A 24,731-nucleotide genomic window follows, 5' to 3' on the forward strand; every position below is an offset into this window, starting at 1 on the left:
GAACTTCTAATACTTAAGAAAACCCAGCATTTAGTTGATACTGATGTGCTCATTCTCACTGTTGTCAACAAGATGGTTTTCTTCTTCCATTAGGGGTTTGCCATCACAACGATTTTGTTTCCAGATGGACTGTTAAAGAACGTTACAAACACATCTCAAGCAAATCCTGTAGAATTCAACCAATCATTGCTTACTGTAATGGGAGTGCCCTTTCCCAGGGTCCTCCATGTAATTTACTTTATGTTCCCATTAATTTTAGTTGTAAACCACCCAGGTTTGGGACCTGAGTTAATGCAAATTCCAATTCCTGTCTTCATCTCGGGGATGTTTGTCTTGGTCTGAGATACTTAAGGAAATGTTGCAAGAGGATTAGGGAGATTCTGTAGCCAGAAAGCTCGTACTGTGGTGTGTGTCTCTTCACTTCATACTATGTACTTTCTGAGGTCAGGTATGCATATTTAACTTTTCGATTCATCTTTGAGAGTTTGACGTTTTATATTAATATGAGCTGATATGTTTCAATTGGATATGTAATTGGCAGAATGCATATCTACCTGACTGATAATAAATTGTTACATTTCATTTTATTGTTTACTCTGTAATTATTGACTCTAGTAGTATGTTATATCCTTGTTAGCGACATGAGCACCCGAATGAATGAGTAAATTTAAAATAAAGAGTTTAACTAGAATAATCAAATGTCAGAATACTAATTAGAAACAGACATATGACCAATTTGCATTCCAACCTAAATTCAAGGTCATAATAAAATGTCAGATTTGAGTTTAACCTAAACTGAATAACCCTACTCGCTGAAAAGACCGAACATGCAGGAAACCTTCAGCCAGCACCAGATACCTTCCTTGGACCGAGTGAATGTACCTTACGGTGTCCCATTTTATGTGCATCATGCATCAGACATTCAGCCAATGGTCTGTGGGTGTGAATGTCCATTGACAGCTTTTCAAAAGTTGCCAAAAAGAGTTGAATTGTGATTAAAATACAAATTTTCACAAGCAACATATAAATAATTTTTTTTTTTACATTTCATTATATTATAGTATGTTTTACCACTGACTTGTCTCCGGTAAAGGCAATGAAATTCTGCACTCTCTCATGGACAGCTTTCTCTAAGTATTATAGACCTGTTTGTTCAAGAGGAATCAAGTCTTAAAACATGCATTGAATAACTTCAAATGAATAGTTTGTTGAAAGCAAATCACCTTGTGCATTTCCGTTTTATGATTCTGACCCAATTGTGCAGTTTCATAATATGACTCTGACATCTGCTTACTCACAGCTGATGTATCTGAATTTGACAAAGTCCAGATGAGTGTGTGTTTTTGTTCATCATGATCTGACTCAGCAATCCTCTATAGGTAAAGCATAGCACTGCTAATTCATCTTAAAGGATGAAGCTAGCTTTAATCTAATCACTGCATAAAACCTTTCTGCCGCAAATACATGTATCACTGACCTTAGCAAAGATGCTACACTCTGCCTCTGCTAACAGAGAAGTGTCAACAAGTAGTAGGAACTGGGTTCTGGAGGGTAGGTAATAAAACTGACATAAATGTTCTCCATACCTTTAAGAGACAAGCAAGGAAAGGTTTTCTTCCTCACTTTGAAAGAACAGCCTCAAGGTAGCCGTAGTTCACCCATCTGCTGTGCTGAACTAATAAAATGCATGAAAGTGACTCTAAAATGTTGCCTGGGAGATGTGTTCAGCTGCAGTGAAACGCAGGTCATGCTCTCTAAAGGACAAGAATGAACAAACTGACAGAATCAATGTTTCCATGACATCACATGCCATGTTTTCACATAACTGAAATGTTATATTTATATATATATATATATATGTGTGTGTGTGTGTGTGTGTGTATATGTATATATATATATATATATATGTGTGTGTGTGTGTGTGTCTGTATACATATATGTACATAGTTATATATAAAACCGTTAGGTAAGGTGTTGCATCTCGTTACTCTCTCTTGTTCCCTATGTCCATGAATTTGCATAGGAAAGGGGCTACTGATGGTATACATTGGTGCTTCAACAACTGTAACTTAGAACTAAAATAATCCTTTTTATTTACTGTCAAAAAGTGTAGTGCTATATGCAGTCATCCTTCATTTTTTGGCTTGAAATAGAAAAAGAGTACAAAGAAGTGTTTTACTGTGCACTGTGCGAGTTTTTTGGAAGTGAACGTTCCATAGCACTGTAATGATTTTGACAATGGTACAGTCAGTAGTACCATAACAAGCTATCCTAACTAATCATCCATCACTAAACAGAGGTATATATGCACATGCTAGAACACCTTCTTACCAAACTGTTTATTTTAAACAGTCTTTATTAAAGGACGCTGGTCTGTTGAGAAAATAATTAGTAAAGGTCAACTCTTTAACACAAAACCCCCACAGAGAATACAAAATAAAATATAGCATGATATGGTTTAAACATTGGCATTTGTAGAGGTCTTGAAGAAACAACTAAACCAGACCAGCTCTACAGCTTGGCTAAAAAAAGTAACATCATTTTAAAGGTATAATTAGATTTCTTGCTTGACTTTGCCTGAGACTTTACATCGCAATACATGTATTTCACCCAAATCCTTAGAAAACCCAATTAAAACGTTATAAATTAAAACAAGGCACTTGGTACTGACAGTCTCAATACTGTATATGAGATAAGACAGTGGCTATATCGTGTATACAGGGCACATAGATAAACAGAAGAAACTTTTATATGACAATGGGTCTCAATTCTGTTCCTAAAGATCAACGTACCTGCAAGGTTAATAAGTTCAAAATATTCAAATATTCCTAAATTTTGGTTTGATTTGAAAATTATGTGCTAGACTAAACTATAGAGGAAAGTAGATCTTTAGAAGCAGGATTGAACGAAAAGTAAAGTAAAAGTAATTTGTAAAAGGCAACTGAACAGTTAACTCAATAAAGGATATCCCAAAATTGCATAGAAAAGATAAATGGTGAAGTATATACATTGTGTAAAAGCAATCCAATTGGTCACCTATGATCGGACTAGTTTAATCCCCTGCCCCGTGTCTAGTATGCTGGGAGGGAACCAAGAAAGTTTCAATCTCCTGACACAGCGCAAACACACACTACACAGCCACAAGAGGTTGAGTCCACAGCACCAGTTCGCCACAGCCACCAATGGGTAAGTGGCCTTGGGGAAGTGCGTTTTCCAGTGTTTGGCCACATCGCTTCCAGTGGGCAGGTGGAGAGCGTAGTCACTCCAGGGTTTGGACACGCCGTATATTGCAGAGATTACCCGACCCCTTTCTGACCACTGCACGCTACTGTCAGGATCACAGTTGTATTTCACCCACTCAGCAGTGAAGTCTCCCAAACGAGGGGCTTCCTGGGCTTCTGCATCCTGGACAGGGCTCATCTTGGCTCCTTGTACTGCCACATACATCTTTTCCACCTTTCGCACTGCCTTCACCCACGGTGCAGAATTCTCAGTGTCCAGGACCAGGATGAGGCGGGAGGAGAAGCCAGCATTCCGTTCCTTCCACATATCAAGGATCTGTTGTAAACGCAAGCAGTCACCACCTGTGGACAAAAAAACTTGTCAATCAATGGAAAAGGTGGGTGCTTCTTTTCTTGACCAAGTGACCAGAATAACAGTACTTGACATTTGGTAATTTACTACCATGGCTTTGTCCACTCTAGACTATTTAATCAGCATTTGCACCTGCTTGAATTCAGTAAAGAAATTCCCATTCACAGATACAGAATGTGCTGACAAGATGTGATGGACTGTTGCTGCAGGGAAAATGGAGAGAGTTGTGCGAGCAACACGGAAAAGGTGTAAAAAAATCTGAGTTTGCCATGCTGCGGGTAAGACATTCGGCAAATATCTCGTTTAAAAACTGAATGAGGATTCCTGGCTGCTTCTCACCCACCCTGGTCTGATCAAACAATATGACAGAGGCTGTGGCATCCCATATCGCTCATAAGGATTAATACCTCAATGAGTTACAGGATGCACACACAGGCAGGAAGATTTGGTGAAGCAAGGGAACCAAGATATATATCGCTACAGTTTGGAGAGCTATCAGAACGATAAATTGCTAAAGCCCAGTCAAAATAAAAGCATTCATGCCTTGATAATTTTTACAAAGTCCAGGAAAAGCAATATTGATTTTGCCATTTAAGGACCAATGATATAAATAACTACCAATTGGTGTATGATATACAGAAATAAAATGAGTTTAGGTCTTCATCCATATGTTTCAATAAAAATAAAAAACACCAATTCATTCCTCCAATTCATAACCTTAACTTTCAGTTAATTTAGATAATTCCTGCCCTACCAATTGCACCTGCTATCCAGCTCTTACCTGCCAGAATCCAGTCTCCACTGGGAAGTGTGTGGCCACTGTAGTAGAGGATGTAGGTGTCATGCCGTGGGCCTTCTGTAGTGCAGAGCTCCAGAAAAGAGCGCAGTTTGGCCTGCAGGGTGTCCAGGCTTAGACTGGTGGAGTAGTCACATCCGAAGGTCTGGATGAGGTGGTGGGAGAAGAGTCGCTGCACAGCGTTTAAAGTAGCTGTGGAGTGTAATTCCTGGGCTTGCCCCGGATGCAAAAGCAATGGCTGTCCATCCGCACTGCATCACATTGAGAAAAAGAGGATAAAATGATGGGTGAAATGTGCAAGAGAGGCTGATGTTTTTGAATTGCCACCTGGGTCACCTTGACCATCAGAGTGTGCACAAACCCATGCACAAAAAAGAAGAGGGGGAATCACAATGAAGAGTGAGTTCAAAAAGGTCTTGAAAATGTAAGATGCAGGAAAAGGTACAAAGAAAAGGAGAAAGGCCATAGTAAGGATGACGCTAATCCTTTTGAAAAATCCAAGCAGTTCTGCAGCTCCTCGCAGGGTCAACCTAACCCGTTCTGCCTTTCTAAAAGAGCAAGGCAAAGCTTCCGCTGTAAATATCACCCAGAACAGTATTTGCTAATAACAAATGGACAATTAACAACCAAGACCATTATGACCCCCCCACCCCCCGCTGCTTCCCAAAGATTGTGATTATAAAACCAAGACCAACTCTTTGTGGTGCCAGTGTTAAAAGATTATTTCCTGTGCTTGCTGACAACTGAAATGGCAAGTCTAAGGCACACTGACCCATGACAATTACCCAGGCAGGTGCTGAGCTATTCAAGCAGAAATGACTGCTTCTCTGAGCTCGTTTGTCAGGACTCTTTCTTTCTCTCTCAATCTCGGAGCTTTCCTGTTTGCTTTAGATCCTTTTTTCTGCTCAACACATCCCTGGTTCAATGCCTCTAGTTCCCAAACACAATTTTTTTTTAAATAACATCATGACCAAAGGCAAGATTTTAGCTGAAATTACATTTTACAAGAAGTTTACTAACAACTAGGCATCTATCAGAACATATAAACAAGATTTTTAATTAAAAACTAATAAATTGTTAACAGTTTACATAAAGTATTAAAATGCTTTCTAGGTGAAGGAAAGGAAATGGTACCACAGCATCTGCTAAGAATGAAAACTTGCTCTTGCTGCTGAAGGGGAGCCTGTCGACCTGCGTATTTCTCTCTCCTCCATCCCTCCCCTCCTTCATCTTCCCAAGAAGCCCTCGTCATGGTAAAAACATGATCTGTACCCATCAGATGGAAGATTGCACCTTGCTACATTCCCCTCATGCACCCGCTTCACGCAGAGCCTTTTCACCAAGAGTGCTGGAATATTGACAGAAGAGGCTGTGGCGCTGCATCCTAATCGACATCATGATCAGAGACCTGACTGAAGACCTGCCCTCTACCCCACCCTCGAGCTCTCTCAGTATGCATGGCACATGCTTCTCCCAGCAGGAACAACAATAGACCAAGTTTATAAAAGGCTATGAGTTTATTTAATGCTAACATGTGTTCATAAGATCCAATCCATGGTGGTTTTCCACCCTTCTTTTTCTGGACACTTAGCAAATGACTGATCATGATGCACATTCAAAATGAGCAAGAGTGGGGCAGCAGATCCCTTGATAGTGCAATCATGATTATTAATCATCTTCCCGATTTAGCTACACGTACATAACAAGCTGTTTTAAATTAATTCATCATCATAGTGAAATCACAACCATGACCAGATTCAAAAATCAAAAACTATTCATTATTCAGCAACATGACCTGATGTGCTGAACATCAGTGTGAACTATGCTGTTAAATAAAGGCCAATTAACATAGAAGTCATTTGTATATACTGTCAAAGTCTTAAAACTAGCGTAGGAAAAACTGTTTAATTATAAGGGTCAGGGAAAGGATGGAAATAAGTCATGTAAAACTGTTTTTACCGCAACAAAATATTATAATCATTATAAGTGGACATTAGGAAAAATGCTATGCAAAGTGTAGACCTTAACACCAAATATTTAATATATAAATATGTTTTTGCCGTGGGTACAGATATTTAGCTTTTATGGATTTTCTCTGAAACTGAATTGGGCTTGGAGTTCAGTCTTGCATTGCTGCTAATATTATTCCTGTTTGATAAATTGCAAATGTTTTTCTCAGTTGTAAGCCACTTTTAGCTTCTTCTAGATGAATGCATGTAAATGCATGTGAACTGATTCTAAGAAATATGATTAATAATAAAACTAGTTTCTTAGGTATTAATGTTTGTTATATAAAACAGAAATGAGAAGCTTTCTGCAAGGTTATTGATTTCTATCAATGTACTTATCAACATGCAAGTCAGAAAATGTCTTTGAATGCCATATCACTGTTGTGTTTATGTATAAGTGCAGTTACCTGCTGTAGCAAGTGGGAATTACCACCGCATACCCAACGCAGGTGCCTCCCAAGCAGTTGCCCAGTTCATGGAAGAGTCCATGAGCCAGAGATTCCAGTGGCAGTACCACTAAAAACACACTCATGAAGAGTCCATTAGTGACCTGTAGAGAGGAACCCTCAGTGATCAACAAATCTGAAGTACATCCAAACACACTAACTTCAGGGCAGAGTTAAAAAAAAATACTGAAATTATACACATCTTGATGTATGCAAGTGAAAAAAAAAATCACAATAAAAGAGGCTATGCTGGCAATAGCATACTTGCATACTACTTTACTTGCAATTTAGATCAATTTCTACATTGATATTTGCTTAATTTCATCTTCATTTGTTAGTGTTCTAGATCCTGTAGCTCATGTTGCATGGCATTAGCAAAACTATGGTCAAAGTTTCAACTCTCAGGATGCTCACAAACAGATCAAATACATAACTTGAATGCAAAGTCATTTTGGATAAAAGACATCAGAATAAAGACCAGAATAAAAACCAGCATACTGTTTTCACTGGTGAAAACAGTTTTTTAAACATGTTTTACACACTGAATAACATTAACAAAGTTGGAAGTGCTTCTAATGACTCATTGCAGCATTCATATCTTAACATTAAATCTCAAGTGAATTACTAGAAAGGTTAGATTAGATACATCTGTCCAAGGCCTGATGGCTGGTTTATTGAGTTGTCCCCATTTAACATTATGCATATTTGGTGTAGATAAGTTATTATGGCATATGGTGTTTTTAATATGTTAAAAGAATTCTTCATCAAAAATATTACGTAATTTTTGTTTTCATTTACTCGTCATTCTAAACTTGCATGACTTGACTTTTTTCTGAAGAATGCAAAAGAAGGCATTTTGAAGAATGTTGGTAATCAAACCATTTTGATTACATTGACTTTTATTGTATGGTTAACACCAGCTGACACATTATTCAAAGTATCTTAATTTGTGTTCCATAATAGAAAGAATGCCATACAGGTTTGGAACGACATGAGAGGGAGTAAATGATGACGGAATTGTAATTTTTATGTGGTTAATGTCAAGTATTGTCAAATAGGATTCATGATATCTAGATAGATCAGAATGATTCTGAAAGCATTAATCAACATGCATTACCTGCCATGAGACGGCAACAAGTATGATGGTGGACATCAGGCAGAAGAGCACCAGCCGTTCAGAGATGAGGCAGAAATGACGAATTCCCCTTGAGGCCATGATCCTGTCCAAACTGAGCGTTTGCGAGCGCTGGGCCACCCACGTCTTCTGACACTCGCTTAGTTTGGTGTGAAAGCACCATAGCGTGACAAGGAACACCATGTGGCACAGGATCCACAAGAGGCCAAAGACGCAAAAGCCAGGGATGACCAGGTACCAAACATCCAAGTTACCCAGCTTAAAGGCACAGAGCACAAAGAATGCCAACTCAACGAACGCCAATGGGAACAGAGAAAATCTCCTCCACAGACGACCAGATGAGAGAAACTGCTTACAGCGTTCAGTTGCCGACAAGCTGCTGAAGTACACATCCAGAAGAGGCTCGCAGATAAGCCGGCCCAGGTAGCAGCTGAGCGCGAAGGGGTTTGCTTGGATCTCCAAGGACTTGAAGAAGGTAACTGCGGTGATCACAACAAAACAGGCTAGATTAGGGAGAGCCAAGGGCGACTTCATGCGAAGGTCCACAATGAGGGCCGTTAACGCGAACGTCAGAGCAATCATTGCCATAGACTTGTAGAAAACCAAGCTGATGCTTGCAACACCAAATCCCAGGAGCTCTAAAAGCTCGAAAGAGGTGAGAACGACTGGTTTATTCATAGTGCTACTGCACAAGCGTTCTGTTAGGGCCCAGAGCATCCGAACAGCCACGCTAGCGAGCAACAGGTAGTTTGTGACCTGCTCCTTTATGTCTTTCTCCAAAGACGGGCTGTTCAGGAAGCACAGGAGTCCCTGCAGGAAGCCGAACCACAGGTGGAAGAGACTTAAACTGGCTGACTCCATTGAAAAGTAGTAGTAGAGGATACAGGCTATGGCCGAAACGAACAAACCCAAGATGAAGATGACCAGAATCATGGACTCTGCAGTCTGTTCCCATCGTACGTACATTCCCAAGCACACGGCTACCAGCAGGTTGAAGCTGGAGAGATACCCCAGACAGCGGAGGGAGGACCACATGTCCACACCCCTGGCCGACTCCTCTTGGCCGGACATTTTGTGAGTATAATCACAGAGGATTAGACCCCACTCCTCCAAGACTAGGAAAGATAATGTTGATGCATTCCACTAAAATCAATAATAGGACAAAGAGTTGTTAGTCAGTGATGCAATTACAAAAACACATCATATAACTGATATCATAGTCATTCAATCATATAATTGATATATTAATCATGCCTGTGAGCTCAGAAAACCGAATTATCATCTCGTCTTGACAAATGATGATACAAAGAAAAAGGATTATAGTCATTTGGGCTCTGTAAACAAGCAATGGCATAGTAGCATATTATAGCTTTCTGATATTGTAAACACACTCGTGTGTGAGTGTGTATGTATGTGTGTGTGTCTATATATATATATATATATGACAACGATGTATACATAACAGATATATGTTTACCGATCCTGTTCAATACAATACGAATGTCAAAGTTCAGGATTAGTAGATATCTAATGTGAAACTGCCACATAAACAACATGACCAGACACTCTAAACTTTATCACTGTAAACACTCTGAAGACAATAAAATATCGCGATAACGATAACAGAAGGAGTATTAACAACTGACTATTGAAATTCTATTAGTCTTCGTTAAAAAAAATAGCATATGCAAACTGAAATATTCTTACATTTCTTTATGACAACGAGTTTTTGGTTTGCCGAAGTCCATGACGCTTCCGCACTCCAAACTACGGCAGCACAGAGGGTTCAAACGCGAAGTGAAAAATCTGAGATTCTCCCCCTCATTGACGTATTGTGTTGGATGCATTTTTAGGTATTGGCATATATATAATTAATTAGTCGGTTTAGGCTATATATAGGTTTTGAGTCCGATGCTGAACTGTGATGTCAAAAAGGCTTTCTGTTTGTAACAAAGAAAATGTATTGCTTACTGTATTGCTCTATTGTTTACCTTTTCCATGTACCAAAAATAAACTCATATATAGGCTTATAGCTTATCTTATACAAATAAAAAATTGCAACCTGCACAAAATAAAATGGTTCTTCTGACCCTAGGATGTGAGTGTTTTGTGGGTTATTAAGTGTTTCTGTCAGTGGGCTGAGAGTTCCAGTGAAGAAAAACATAAAGGCATGCATTATTATTTATATATATTTTGCAGTTGGCATAAGAAAACACATAATTCCATACATTCATGATGGCCAAGCTATAAGTTGTTCTAGTGCTGTGAATAAGATGCTTCAGTTCAAATCTTTTCTCCTTTTTATGCCTAAACTATAATACTTAAAATCAAGTATTATAAAATAAAACCTCCATAGTAGAAAGCATAAATCTCTCAGTATGCTATAAAAACACGGTGGCATACAGTAATCAGGGAAGTCAAAGTAGGTGAAGTGGCTCACTCCTGCTCCCTTTTTAATCAGAAAATGGAACCTTAGCAAAGTGTGGCATTTTCTCTCCAATGTTCCCGCGTAGGTAGGAGCTCCCTGACTGGGTAAATACAAGGCAGGCTGCCTCCCACACAAACTTCAGCAAGCATGAAAAGAGAAAGAGAGAGAGAGAAGTTATGAGCTCCCATAGCTGTCTGCTACCTACATCAAGGAGGTCTTTAATACCTGGAGAAAGCTATACTCATTCATCTCAATGACAGTTGCTCGGCTGGCGCATGAGCCCGTTGAAAATTAAGGAATTGTAAATCAAGAATCTGCCATTTTTTTTTATAATTATTCTCTTTTTATAATTATGTATTATATATACAATTTTTATTATTGATCCTCCTGCATGTTTATTGTAAGAAGTGTAGGCTAACTTTTAAAAATGTATATTTATTGAAGATTTTATGTCGATTTACCAAGCAAAACTGGTCATGCAAAACCTTAATCTGGTCTTAATCTGGAGTAGGGGATTCCCATAATGCTGGCAATATTTTATCATATCATGTTTTGAACATTTGTTCTTATTTTAAAATCAGAATGAACAATTTCCGATTCGCGAATGAACAAACTCTTTTGAATCGTTTCTTTGAAATGGATTAGCAATGATTCAGTCCAAAGTTAATTCACTCACTGAATCGTTTGGAGTTGTTTGTCACTGCGTCAGAAAATGTACTGTGAAACAGGATGCTTTACACAAACAGCGCTGGATTCAATTAATACTTACCAACTTTCCATCAAAATCAAACCTGTAAATGCATCATATCTTTTACTGCATCAATGGTGAAGGACTTTCTGAAGATGAACACCTGCAGCTCGTGAACGACTCTATTTTAGGTAAACAAACATGTAGACTTTTTTTTTTTTTAAATAGTCTGAAAGCATCATCACCATCTTATTTTGAAACGTGAAAACATGTCTTTCTGTAGAGTTGTCGTATGAAGAATGAATGAATTAAAGAGAATTGTGCATGGTCTCACCCATTAGTCCACAATTCACCTTTTTGAATGAAATATGGAGGTCATTCTTCACAAAATAGGCTATAATTCTGAAGGAACAAGATAAGTGCAACAAAGGGAACGAGCGCTTTTTTTCACTAGCACTGACGGTTGAACGTATTATTGAGAGGTCTTCCTTTCAGTGTGTTTGAATGCTTCATGAGTCACTCGAACACAAATAAGCATGCACATGTTAATCTGCTTTTTTTTGTTTCTTTTTTTTTAAAGATGTTGGACTATTGCAGGAGTCATGCTTCCTGGATTTCTGTGGGCTACACAACTCCATCCACCACTTCCATCTCCACAGAGAAAAATAAGAGAGAGAAAAAACGATGAATTACGCACACCTGTACACCTCCACACCACCTGGCAACCTGCATGTGGCATCACATTAAAAAGGGCCATAAAAAATACCGCTCTTCCGTTCAACACCATGATGTGGAAAAAAGAGCAGCAAGCATCTTCAGTCAGGATGATTGAATTTGATTTAAATGTTGACTAAACTTTTCCAGAGAGGATAATTGCTCTAATTAATTTTGTGTCCTGCTCGAGCATGTACACAATGTATAAGCCAAATACTGCCATGCTGAAGGGGGAAAAAAGTGTAGAAAAGTGTTTGTTTACCTAGGCTTGTGTTTGGTTTAACATCTGGGATGGCCTGCTTTTGGATGCTGGTGTCAGAAAGAGTGTTCTTTACCAGTTTAACCAGCAAGATCATGTTGTTTAACCATTTTCACCAACTAATGTTGCTAGTGTATGGTCAGAAAATTGATTAAGTAATGCATAAGGACAGGTTTATCTGGAAAATAGTATTGATCAATTTTCAGTTAATTCAGTTCAATAATTATTTGTAGTTCACAAAGGTTTACTATATATATATCCATTGCTACTATATATATATCCATATTCCATTGCTGCACAATATTTGACCGAGATACAACTATTTGAATATCTGGAATCTGAGGGTTCAAAAAAATCTAAATACTGAGTGTAATGATAATAAACCTTCCTAATCGTCGGGAAGAAGGAGGCGGGAACCGGCGGACAATCAAAATGAAACTTTAATTACAAAACAAACACAAAACAGCGCACCAGCCCCTCACGGACGACTGGTGCGCGCAAATAAAAATAAAAACAAAAACACAACTAAAAGCCCAGGCCTGGTCCTCTCTCGTCCTTCACTGTCGTCGCTCCAGTTTTATATCCTTCCATCTCCTCCATGGGCCTCGAGACCGGCGGGTCGAACAGGTGTAGTTCATCTCCAATCACTCCCCCGGCCTCGCTCCCATGTCCCTCGGCCCCGCCCCACTCGTCACATACCCCCATCGCCCCTCGCAGGCCGGGGGGTACTCCCGAGACTGCGCTCTATTAATGCCTGTTGAACCCTAAAGCTACACCTCACAATACCCCCAAACTTATCCATCTCAATAGGACAAAGAGAATCTTTCATCTGAACAACGTCTGGTCAGTCTCTGTGGATGAATGTTGCAGGTTTTGTCAATGCGTCTTTCCATAAATGATTCAAACACTTCAGTTAGCACGTTATGCCATGCCACTTGAGACATTGTGTCTCATTCTGGTGTATTACATTTAAGCATTTCATTTAGCAGGAATTAATCATGTCGCCCGGCAAATGTTCCCTGACAGAACCAAAAAGGAAAATCGACTTAAAGTAAAAAAAAAATGCAATTTCTGTTCCAGCCTACATGAGCTAAATATACACTTGGCTTGTCTTTAGCTCCTGTAACATTTAGGCACAGTGTGTTTTCTGAATAAAAGAGAGAAAGACAACAGTATCACAGTTGATCTTAAACATTAAGACGTTTCCTTTCATGCCAGTGACCTCATGCATCAATTTCATGTATAGCCAAAATGGCTTTTTAATAATCTGACCTGTTCAATACCTCTGAGCTCCAGAAATGATGCCGGGATCCATTAATCGAGGTGACTGCTAGGAAATTGCAATTCAACATTAATCTGTTTGTTGAAGCTAAAGCTACATGACGGGACTGCGGGCTGTTGTACGACCGTAATACGGCCAAAAGAGAGAATTATTAACACACTAACAAAAGGAGGCATTAGTCATCATATCCATGATCAAATAAATGAAATACTGATGATATCTTCTGGTGAGAATGTATTATGGTCATGATTAAGTCTCAGAATGGGATGAAATGTCCCATACGGTGATTTTTATTCGAACTGATCGGTGATCTTCCACTTGATTAAGATTCAGAGGTTACACGCATGCATCTCTCTGTCTGAGCCATTACGTTCATTGATCAAAGATGGGATGTAAATGAAACTGATCCCTTAGGATGAATCCCAGGCAAAGATGCCGTTGTTCCTCTTGCCTCTAAAAGCGAATCGTCAGATCAGTTAAGCTGAGTGAAGAGTTTGGCATGTGATATTCCAGCCCGGGCGCTCGAGTGCACATCGGACAGATGAAGTGTAAAAGGGTGGCTGAATCACAGATGCCCCATGATGCCCTGTCAATAACAGCAACTATGTAGGATTCAGGGTCAACTGATCCTTTCAGTCAGATTATTGAATCTTCTACTGTTCTACATTTTCAGACAAAAGGTACAAAAATTGTGACTGGGGTTGTACACTTTTCTAAAGATAGTAATATGTATATTTTAGGGACTTATATGGACAATTTAGTGGTAAATAAGATACAAAAGTGTACCTTTTGGAAAAGGACTGCCCCAGTGACAGCTTTTGTACCTTTTGGGGGGGGGGGGTTCTAAGAGCGTGCATATTGGAGATACAGTAAGGATGACACCTTGTTAGTTGTAAGTTTCATTTACATAGTCTTCTTGAGTTAAACTTGCTGCCTATTTTTAACAAGCTTTTTATTAGTTGCCTGCACCGAGATGTTCACGTTTCTTTGTCACCAAAAGTAAATCGGATGACATAAACCGCTCCTGGATCAAACCCAGTCCTTTATAAACTTTAAACATGAGGGTGGGGGTTTGCACGACACCACTTTCAACTAAAAACTGATTGTTTACATGCATTTTGAAAACGTAAAAAAAAAACATGGGTTCCAGAGTGCAAGTTTTTGAAAATGATACATTGTATCTGTATGAACTACAAAATGCAAGTTTGTATAAAAGATGACATCATGCATATTACGTGTTCAGTCTCTAGGTACATGCACAGTGCTTCTTTACAAAGTGGCATCGCCCACTATAGCCTGTTATGCATAATACAGCATTTTTAGTAGTTTCCGCACATCTGTGTGAACTGGGATTGTTTTGACAATGTTAATGCACAAAACTTTCAAAAGCACGAAGGAAAAACTTTTCTGTTTTATAGCTCTGCCAACCCTTCTGATGCAGTCCAACATGATGTTATGAGCTTCTTCTCACACTAAATAACTGGCAAGCCAATGTCCAGCTCAGATCCAGAATTAACCAGGTAAAATCAGTTTCACAAAGTAAAATTTCTCCATCATTTGCATCCTAATTCAATCTATGACAATTGCTTTGAAGGTACCTCTGGTATTATTTCGACATCCATGGTGGGAATTATCAGCAAGTTTGTCACCTGTCTTCTAGTCTTAATCGGTGAGTGGTCATCCTGCTGAAAAGGTTTTTTGGAGGGTTTTGTTTAGTCTCGGTGGTCTGGTTTGATTGTTTTAGAGACATTTTCACCATTTTTGATCAACTAAACCAGCAAAACAACAGCTTGGCCAGGAAAAGACCTGCAAACCAGCTTAGACTGATTTAAACCTTTTTCTTTTCATAAAATCTGCAAGTTATTTTGATTCTGCTATAGTAGGACATTGCCTTAGGCTGGGTCAGCAGTTTTCTGCTTGATCACACACTGGACAGATGGAGCGTGAGAAGGTGGTCGTATTCCTCATGCTTCTCAATGCCATATAAATGACAGTGACTATGAGGGATTCAAGGCCAAAAAACGGTTTCTTTCAACCAGATATTAAGCTATATCAAAGGTTAATGTAAAGTTGGGTGACAAGATGTTGACACGCTGATTCCGCCTTAAGCCTTAATTTTAAATTAATGAGCATGTCACATATGTATGCACAATTCATAACATGACATTACCTTAGAAACAGTTATGGTCAATGTCGATTCTATACTGAAGATATATGTAAAAAAAGAAAAAAAAGAAGCATGATTAATCTGTGTCAGTGGCCTTTTACTGAATTATATAAAATGTGTTTGTAAGAGTCTTTTGATGCCATACACAAATCAATAATACTACCCCTTGACTGACATATTTGACCTTACATAAACATTCAGCATTAAACATTTAATTAAGTGAAATGTAATAGATAAAAGCAGTGCAATTAAAAATTAATAATATGATACAGTTAGGCTGTTCGTTTTGTTATTTTTGTTGCATTTAGCATGCAAATTAGCATAAATTGCATATACTTCCTTGTTCATCCTGGAACGTTTTTATCCTCCAATTAGATTTAAGGGATTAAGAAAGAAATGTTACACACTGTTGAGCAAATAAATAAAAACTATTTTTTTTAGCAACCTGCTATTTCTGTTTGGTTTTAGAAGTGGTTCAGGTTTGTTTGACAGGACACCAACAAAGGATTGAACACAGTAAAGATAAATGCAGAGGCTTTCGATTTATTGAATTTGTACTCAATACTGGTTCAGACTTTGCCCTCTGGTTTGGATTGATCCTTTGCTTATATGTAGAGTGAAGTTTTTACATTGAATTGAGCAGAAATACAAAGGCTCATGGGAGGAGAAATGTATCTCAACCACCGAGTCTTGTTTTTTGTCACACTCTATTATCCATTGTGTTGAGCAGTCTGCCAAAAAACTGGCAGAAAATCACCAGCCAGCAGCACCTGGGATAACGCTTTGCTGGCCAGCCAGCCATGAGTGATGACATGTCTGGCTGAAAGGTTTCTGGAGGGAACGCCGCTCCTCCCAAAACACAAACACTTCCATTCATCAACCTTCACATCTCCCAGAGCCGCGGCCAGAGGGAGTCAGGGAACACGAGAGACAAAAATCAAAGCAGCACCATGAGCCAAGCGACACTTACCCTCCTCCTGTGTCGTACCCAGCCTAGTCAGAGAGTTTCCTCTCAGACAACGCTGTGCCCTCTGGGAGCGCTCTTTTAGCAAAGCAAGAGACCAGGAGTTTAGATAGATAGAGACAGGGAGAATGTGTGTTGGGGAGGCTTGACTCACAGCCAAAACTCTTGGAGAGAGAGAACAGCCATATGATTATTCCTCTCTGTCCTTATTTCTTGCTTATATTTGCAAAGGCTCCATGGGAGCTGATGAGAAAAGAGCAATACAGCGATAAGTTATTGGACAGTTAAGATATATTTAAAAATCACTGCATTAGATAATAAAATATCAACCGATGTGGCATTGAATGCTAACAAATGGCACTAGAACTTTTCTCAGAACTAATTTCACTTTTCTGAGCTGTTTTAAACCCACAAGGTGATTTTTTTAAAATTTTTAAATAGATTTATGAAACAAAACTACATGGCACATTACCCAGATGTATTTTTTGACACAATGCACTGGTACTTTAGCCAAACTGTAATATGTACTGTATGTATTCATGCATGCATGTGTGTGTGTGTGTATATATATATATATATATATATATATATATATATATATATATATATATATATATATATATATATATATATATATATATATATATATATATATTTTTTTTTTTTTTTTTTTTTTTTTTTTTTACCGTTTTATATTTATGTTATACATATAGTTTAACAAACTATCTATTACTTTCAGGGAAAAATAAAGGACTTTATAAAAATACCAACATGTATTTACCAACATGTATTTATGAGCTCACTTTGGATTTTTTATTTTATTTTGATTTGAATTAAACATTATATATGTATATGTGTATAATTTTTCAATATTTAAATAACTTCAAAAAGCCAGCCCATGGTTGTGATTTTCATTCAGTCCTTCTGACCATTCAAAAATCAAGACCATTATGCACCATGTTTGCTTGTGAGTAACGTAGTAACCTGGACCATACTTTCTTCAGTTGAAATGCAGGCCAAATCTGAGAGACGTGATTTTGGTAAAATACCTCTGTTAAAAATAAATCCCACTTGTTTTGATATCTAGTTTTCGAATGCAATGGCATTCATACATTTTTAAGAGTGACTTGTATACTTTTTAGGCCATTGTATAAGGACCCATTGAAGAGTTTCACACACGCTCAGAGAAAAAGAGATGATGTGACTGCATGAGGAGCTCTGATAGTCCGCCCATTGCTACAGCAATGAATTAATCCACCTCCTCTCCTGATTGGTGAGTCAGTCTGACACACAACAGCGGACACTTGACACACTCTTCATCCTCTCATACACACACGCACGCGTGCTTGCACACTCAAGGTGACCGAGCGAGTCACCTTCATGCTTTATTAAAGCATTAAAGACAGAATAGACACAGTGGTTGAGATGCCTGATTGCACCAGTAATGAATCGTAAAAAAGACACCCGTGGCCTCACATGCATGCACAGTTGTATTGCTGCACGTACATCACGATTGTCATGGCAAAACGGGTGGGAGTTTTTGAGCTGCACTCTCTCGGGGTCACCACACACTCAGAATATTAACCAGAGGTGGTTAATGCATCCAAACTGTTTTTGAAGTGCATTAATGCTAGAAAGTGGGCGTCCAATCCTCTCCTGCATCTAAGACTGCATGTTTTTCTCTCCAGAGAGACTATTCTTCAGCTTTTAAAACTGGAGCACGGCACAGCTGGCAGTCCTGTAACAGGCACAACAAAATAAGGATTTGCAAATAAACAAACACGCCATCTTCCACACGGTTCTTGTGTTACAATGCAGTCATGTTTCCATCAATCATCCGTTGGATCAGTCTCATCTTCAGCAAATGCATATAATTCATTCCCACCGAAAGAATTGTAATTTTCCAAGGTTGCACTTTGAAGAACTCCATTAAGTCTCTGGAGCAACATTTATGTTTCATTTAAGCATTTGCTTGATATTTCTTCTACAATCCTTAGAAACTTAAATATAGACGCAAATGAGAATATTTTTGATGTGCAATTAATATAACAGTTGATTATCTTGATAAATTGGAGCACACTTTGAAATGTTGAGATATTTTCTTTTCGTTTTTTTAAGTCTTATTGGTTAATATTATTTCAGAGTTTAAGCTGACTGGATATGTATAGAGGGGACTCTTGGCCCCTTGTCGCCATCCACTTGCCCATGCATTGCTGACAGCATGTGACCGCACTAATGGCAAGCCGGTAGCTTTTTTTTTTTTTTTTGCAGGGTGGGATGAGGGAGAGTTAAAAATAAAAGGGTTGCCGGAGGGGCTGGTTTCAGCGGTCCCTCTTTGAGATGCTGTCAGAGAGTGTCGGCCACCTCACATCTCGCCTCACAGGAAGCTGGATTTTGTTTATGGACCTCATGCTTGTGTGTTCAATGATGAATGAAATGTACTGCCGAATCACACAAAGCTTCATCTAGCATGATATATGTATGACATTTCAAGGTGAGTTACTGTGATAATATTTCTGGCAGGTATAATAATGAAATAGGAATAAATTGGACTGTTTACTAGGTCAAGTTATTGTGGCCAGTTCCCATAGTAAAATAATACTTCTTCTACCCTCTATAAAATGATTTTTGAAGTTGTAAATAAAATAGTTGGAGTGCTTTTTACAAAAAATAAAAATAATAATAAAAACAAAATTTAATTTGGTACCAAAATGTCATGTTTAATACATTTTTTACTTGCTGTTTCTTTGTAATTAATTGTGAAATCTACTAGCAATTTCTACGTGAAAATTATTTCGACACCATTTTTTTTTTCCAGTGTGAAAGTGAACAAAATTCTTTGCAAAGCAACAAAATCACATGCAACATATGATTAATGTTATATATTGATGCTAAATTATGAAATTAACATTGAATCTATTTACTTTTCTAATACACAGTATGGTCTTGTGCTTGGTGCATTGATGCATGCAAATTTTATACTGTATATTATACAGTTTTGATGTTGTGATGCCTAAAAATGTAAATGATTTTTGATATCAATAATTATAATATTTAACCATTTAAATTTTAACATCAACTTTTTAATAATTGCAGGTCAGTATTAAAATACTGCTATTTATAATAATTATCAACTTGAATCGAGCGTGACAGAATTTTTTTCAAATACTTTTTATTTATTTATAAAAAAAATAATAATGTTAGAAAAATAGTATGTGTACTCATAATAGTTTCTGGATAGGCTTGTTTCATAAAATGGCTTGGATGATGGTAAAATATAATTAACAAAATTAACCAAACATGTAGTCATACACATACGGTATAACATTACTACAGATTTAGGAAATGCTCTATATCAGAATCAAAGACAGAACAGCTGTAGAGATGTGCTATGATTAACAGTGTTGGGAAGGTTACTTTGGAAATGTAATAGGTTACAGATTACAAGTTACCCTGTTTAAAATGTAATAGTAGTGTAACTTTTTCAATTACTTTATTAAAGTAATGTAACTAATTACTTTTGAGTACTTTTTGATTACTTTCTAAATTTGTGAAAATTAAAGAATAATAAATAAAAGCATATACATCAACTTAAATACAGTTATCTAATAAGCATGTGACGTATTCTGTGTAATAAACTCCTGAAATATTGATGTTTTTTTGAAACTGCTGTCTCTGTATATGATGATAGTTTTCTCAAAATAAGTAAAATGCTCATTAAGTGACACAAAGCAGTTCTAGAAATTATGTTTATGTACTCGTGTAATCCTATATTGTGGCAGCAGAGGTTGAAAACACTGCGAGCTTCAGTAGGCCTATGTGTAGTAAATGAAACCATGTCTTTGCCATTAATTTACAGGAGGGGCAGACTGGGAAAAAAATTCAGACTGGAAAATCCAAACTCACACAAACAAATTCATGGACAAAACTATTTTTTGTATGGACCTGACATAAAAAAGGTTTAAATCTTTAATTTGGGGACATGCAAAATAATTAAAAGTTCTCTCCTGAACCGCACCTTCACTTCCATTTTTCTCTTCAGTCTCTTTATTTTGCCCTGTTATCCATCTCTCTCATGACTTTAATACTCAAGATTGAACAAAACTATACTTTACAATACAATACTCTACAATACTACAATATCTTTATAGAAAAATCCTAATACTGTACACGAGTCATGTTTTTCCTTACAAAAAATTACCATGCTTTTATTAGCCTATATAAAAATACAATAACCTTGTTTTTTTGCAAATGGATTTGTATTTATTTTTAAATAAATACATTTGTAAAATAATTTTACATTTTTGGTTATCACAGTTAAACAATAGTAGGCTAACCATTTTCTCTGGATTTATAGTTAAATATTAAAATGTTAATTTTCGTAAGGGTTGTGTTGTTGTCTGTCGTAGCTCCCCCTAAACCTATTAAAAAAATCTGAATTTTTTTCAGCTAAATTAGACTACTGTAACATTACAACTGATAATAATGATGTCCTTTATATAGTATTTTGAGTGATGACTGATAAGAAACGTGCTGCTGCTTGATTAAATAAATAAAAAAACAAAGACAAAAAAGCATCTTTACAGATGAAACTGACCTGAAACCCTGAACAGTAGTTCTGCTTCTCTGCTCCAGCAGTCCACTCTCTCTCTCTCTCTCTCTCTCTCTCTCTCTCTCTCTCTCTCACTCTCTCTCTCTCTGTCGCTCTCTCTCTCTGTCGCTCTCTCTCTCTCTCGCTCTCTCTCTGTCTCTCTCTCTCTCTGTCTCTCTCTCTCTCTCTCTCTCTCTCTCTCTCTCGCATTGATTACTCTGAGTCTGATCCAAACCGTTTGGCGGAGGCGCGGAGAGCGCGCGAGTCATGACTAACACTTCATGATTTATTAGAGATTTAATTATCAAATGGCGGATTCGCAAATGATCGCTTTAGTACATTCGGCAGGCAATTATACAATAATGATATTAAATAGTGGGGCAAAATCGTCTGCCAGGCCATCGGGAATTGTCCCGGTTCTCCCGGTGTCCAGTCCGCGCCTGATTTCCACAGACACGCAGAATGTGCAAGTCATATATTGCATTTTTGGGGCTTTATATTCACAGACACTAGTCGATGTCATGTTTTGATTCAAGTGTACTGACCTACTTTTGATTTAGTCATCCAAAATGTGGCATATTCCGTCCGCGTTAGGCATTTCGTTTTTATGACTGGATTCTACGAACCAGACTGTGTTTGCGCATCCCGGAAATTATTAGGGCGGTATGTCTCAGAATAGTCAGTGCAATTTGGGAAATAAATCAGTTAAATCTGTATGTGGATGTGTGTAAATATTCAAATGTAATCCCCTTTGTAATCGTAAAAAATTTCATAAGTAACTGTAATTTAATTACTCATTTTTTCTTAGTAACTGTAACTAATTACAGTTACAATAATTTTGTAATTAAATTACGTAACGCCATTACATGTAACTAGTTACTCCCCAACACTGATGATTAAGCATGTGTTTTGGCCATGTTCTTTCTCAGGCTAAGAGAACAGGTCATCGGCGAGATGCACGGGGACGATTGTCGTAATGTAAAGGGAAGATGTAATCCCTACGTGTGAGCTGGACGAGGGCTTGGATTAGCAGGATGTCCCCTCCTCCCTCCGGCCATTGAGACTGACCTTACAATGTCGAGCAAAGTGAACTAGGGTTGATTCAGGCCACATGCACTCCCGGATATTTATTCCGGCACAATCACGGCCTCTCCATCTCCACTAGAGCAAAAGAGAGCTAAAAATGGACAGGCCCCATCAAGCCAAGTACTGAGGCTACCTGTACCACTGAGGCCTGCTCGCGAAAAAATAAAAGAAAACCACTTTTATCACTCTAGGCATGAAGCCATCAATATGCCTCATTTAATTCAGCTGCAAAGTCAGAAAACTGCTGCTTCCATCGCAGGCTTTTCTGCTTAACCATTTCTATGTAGATTGCAGCAAACATTCCGGGAAAATACTTTTAAGGAACACCAAACTTTTCTGATTTATGAGGCTGTTCGATGAGGTCATACAGGCAACCCTAACGGCGAGCTCCCGGCTAGTCGGGCCAAAATTCGGTAAGACCGCATTTCTCGTTCATGAGTCAGCGCTGCACAAGGCCCGACAGATTTCGCCCTCCTTTTGTCCTCATTACCATGGGTCCAACTGGCAAAGCAGGCCAAAGTTTTTCTAAGATGTGACCCACTTAACGGTACGCTTTTGAGTCAGTGCAAATATAGACGCGGGCAGCTTGCTTGAGGGCTGAGTCATGGTATGGATTTGGAACCGATGCAAAAACAGGGAACAAATAAGACAACATGCAAATCAAAGTCAACAGATCCAACAGCACAAAACACATCCAGGACCGCATTCCTAATCACGCTGATGCATGCATAGCGAAAAAACAATGCTGTACTGTAATAGCTGCATTGAAGCAGACAAATGAGTTTAAGAAATTAATATGATTAAAGAAATAGTTTATTCTATTATAGTTTAGTCATTTTATTTATTCACCCTCATGGCATTATAATAATTAAACGGCCCGTCGTCAATTATTCCTTATATATATATATATATATATATATATATGGTTGAGACTTTCAACCAAGAGCCGATCATTCTGGGATGGCAGAAACAGTGGCAATGACTGATAACAGATGAAGTGATTACAGAGCCTCTCTGACAGACTGAGATAAAGAATATAGAGAGGGAGGGCGAGAGACTGAGAGAGACAAGGAAAGAGTGTAAAAAATGGTCCTCTCCAGGTGAGCTCCTATTCTAGGGCATCTTCCCAATTAAATCTGCTCACTTGTTCCACAACCTGAGGGAATCGATGTCCAAATTTGTTTTGAAAAATCATTTGCGGCACTTCTTTGGCTTGCCCATTTGTCTCTCCTCTGTTACATCCTACTTTCCATCTTGGTAAACAGAGCAGAATATATAATAGAAAGAGTTAACAAGCTGGGTCAAAAAATTACTTTCTGGCTCACCTGCCAAAAGCAGGTGAATTGAGAAAATTTACAGGCCATACATTTTTCTTACAGGCCATGAAACTGTATGCTGCAGTATATCATTATGAAGCAGTCATGTCCCCATGACAAATAAATATTTCTCTTTTATATTTGTGGCAAACAGAGCCAGTTATTGTTTCTAAGTTCTAACATTATATATTAACCATTTTCTCTGTGACTTCACTTGTGTATTAGTGTAATACGGCAGTTCAATAAACAAAAAACTAATATAAAGCAACTGACTTTTTAGATAAAATATTGCCAGTTACTTTGTCTGTTTTTGTTCCACTTATACACAATTATTACCAAATTAACCAAAGCATATTTAACCACTGTTTGGAAAAAGAAACAAAAATAAAAAAATGAAATAATCTTTGTTTTCTTTACAACTTAATTTATTTTTATCTTTTTTAACAGTGCACTGGACTAGATTTTAAGAAAAAAATAATAATATTCCAGTTTTTTTACTACAAAATTGTAACTAAATAGCAATTAAAATTTTTACACCATTTATTTTTCTCAGTGAAGAAGTTTTGTTACTAAATGAACTGGTGTTATGAACAAATCAGTAAAATCAAATAAATCAATAACTGACATTGAATCAGTGATTTTGGAATGTTCGCTTTCGGGAATAATTAAATTCTGCCATCTTCTAATCTAGTGTAACCTGTTGAAACCTGTAGAAAGACACGCAACTCAATCGATTCAAATTGAGGAACTCAACTATTGAATTAAATTAGAATTTCTCAAGTTGTTTATCTCTGTTAAAAAATAAAACACACAAAGAAAAAAACAGTAGTATTTTTATGATATTTTAAATGAATTTAAACTATGTATTATGCACTCTTAAATTATAAAGGTTCCAACGATTGGCTGGCTATTTATTTATTTATTTGGAACCATTTTTGGTTCCACAAAGAACCTTGAATGGAAAAGTTCTTAAAAGAACCACTTAACAGAACTTTTTAATAATCTGAAGAACCTTTATCCACTATAAATAACCTTTTGTGCAATGGAAGGTTTCCATGAATATTAAAAGTTCTTAATCGAACCATACATGCTGGTAAATAACTTTTATTTACTAGCAAAACTTTTGCATCTGGCGAGTGTCAGTTTTGGATTCTGCAATCAAATTGAAAAGAGACTCATCTTATCCAGTATCTCAGAGAAACTCTTACAGTCAGGGATCACAAAGCTAGTAATGCAAAATCCATTTTATAGCTAAT

At 37.6% G+C, this 24,731-nt stretch overlaps 2 protein-coding genes across 4 annotated transcripts in view; both read right to left on the reverse strand.

Annotated features, from left to right (window-relative positions):
- Nucleotides 1-2,346: 2,346 nt before the first annotated feature.
- Nucleotides 2,347-10,013, reverse strand: LOC132098734 (transmembrane protein 168-A-like). 3 transcript variants are annotated; one of them, XM_059504881.1, is made up of 5 exons: nucleotides 9,688-10,013; nucleotides 7,963-9,095; nucleotides 6,807-6,949; nucleotides 4,376-4,641; nucleotides 2,347-3,584 (listed from the first exon to the last, which is right to left on the reverse strand). In XM_059504881.1, the coding sequence occupies exons 2-5, from the start codon at nucleotides 9,049-9,051 to the stop codon at nucleotides 3,037-3,039; spliced, it is 2,046 nt and encodes a 681-aa protein (XP_059360864.1). In that variant the 5' UTR covers nucleotides 9,052-9,095; nucleotides 9,688-10,013; the 3' UTR covers nucleotides 2,347-3,036. The 3 variants fall into 3 exon arrangements, with proteins under 3 accessions (XP_059360864.1, XP_059360863.1, XP_059360865.1); XM_059504880.1 differs by having other exon boundaries at nucleotides 7,963-9,123; nucleotides 9,688-10,010; XM_059504882.1 differs by lacking the exon at nucleotides 9,688-10,013 and having other exon boundaries at nucleotides 7,963-8,790; nucleotides 8,889-9,023.
- Nucleotides 10,014-10,340: 327 nt separating this feature from the next.
- The window catches only part of LOC132098735 (probable G protein-coupled receptor 85), a 45,626-nt gene continuing 31,235 nt past the window's right edge, over nucleotides 10,341-24,731 (reverse strand). Inside the window, exon 3 of the transcript XR_009422965.1 lies at nucleotides 10,341-10,544. The gene's annotated coding sequence lies outside the window, so the exon portion shown is untranslated. The remainder of the gene's footprint in view (nucleotides 10,545-24,731) is intronic.

This window comes from Carassius carassius, chromosome 22 (assembly GCF_963082965.1).
Source record: "Carassius carassius chromosome 22, fCarCar2.1, whole genome shotgun sequence".
NCBI classification, from domain to species: Eukaryota; Metazoa; Chordata; class Actinopteri; order Cypriniformes; family Cyprinidae; genus Carassius; species Carassius carassius.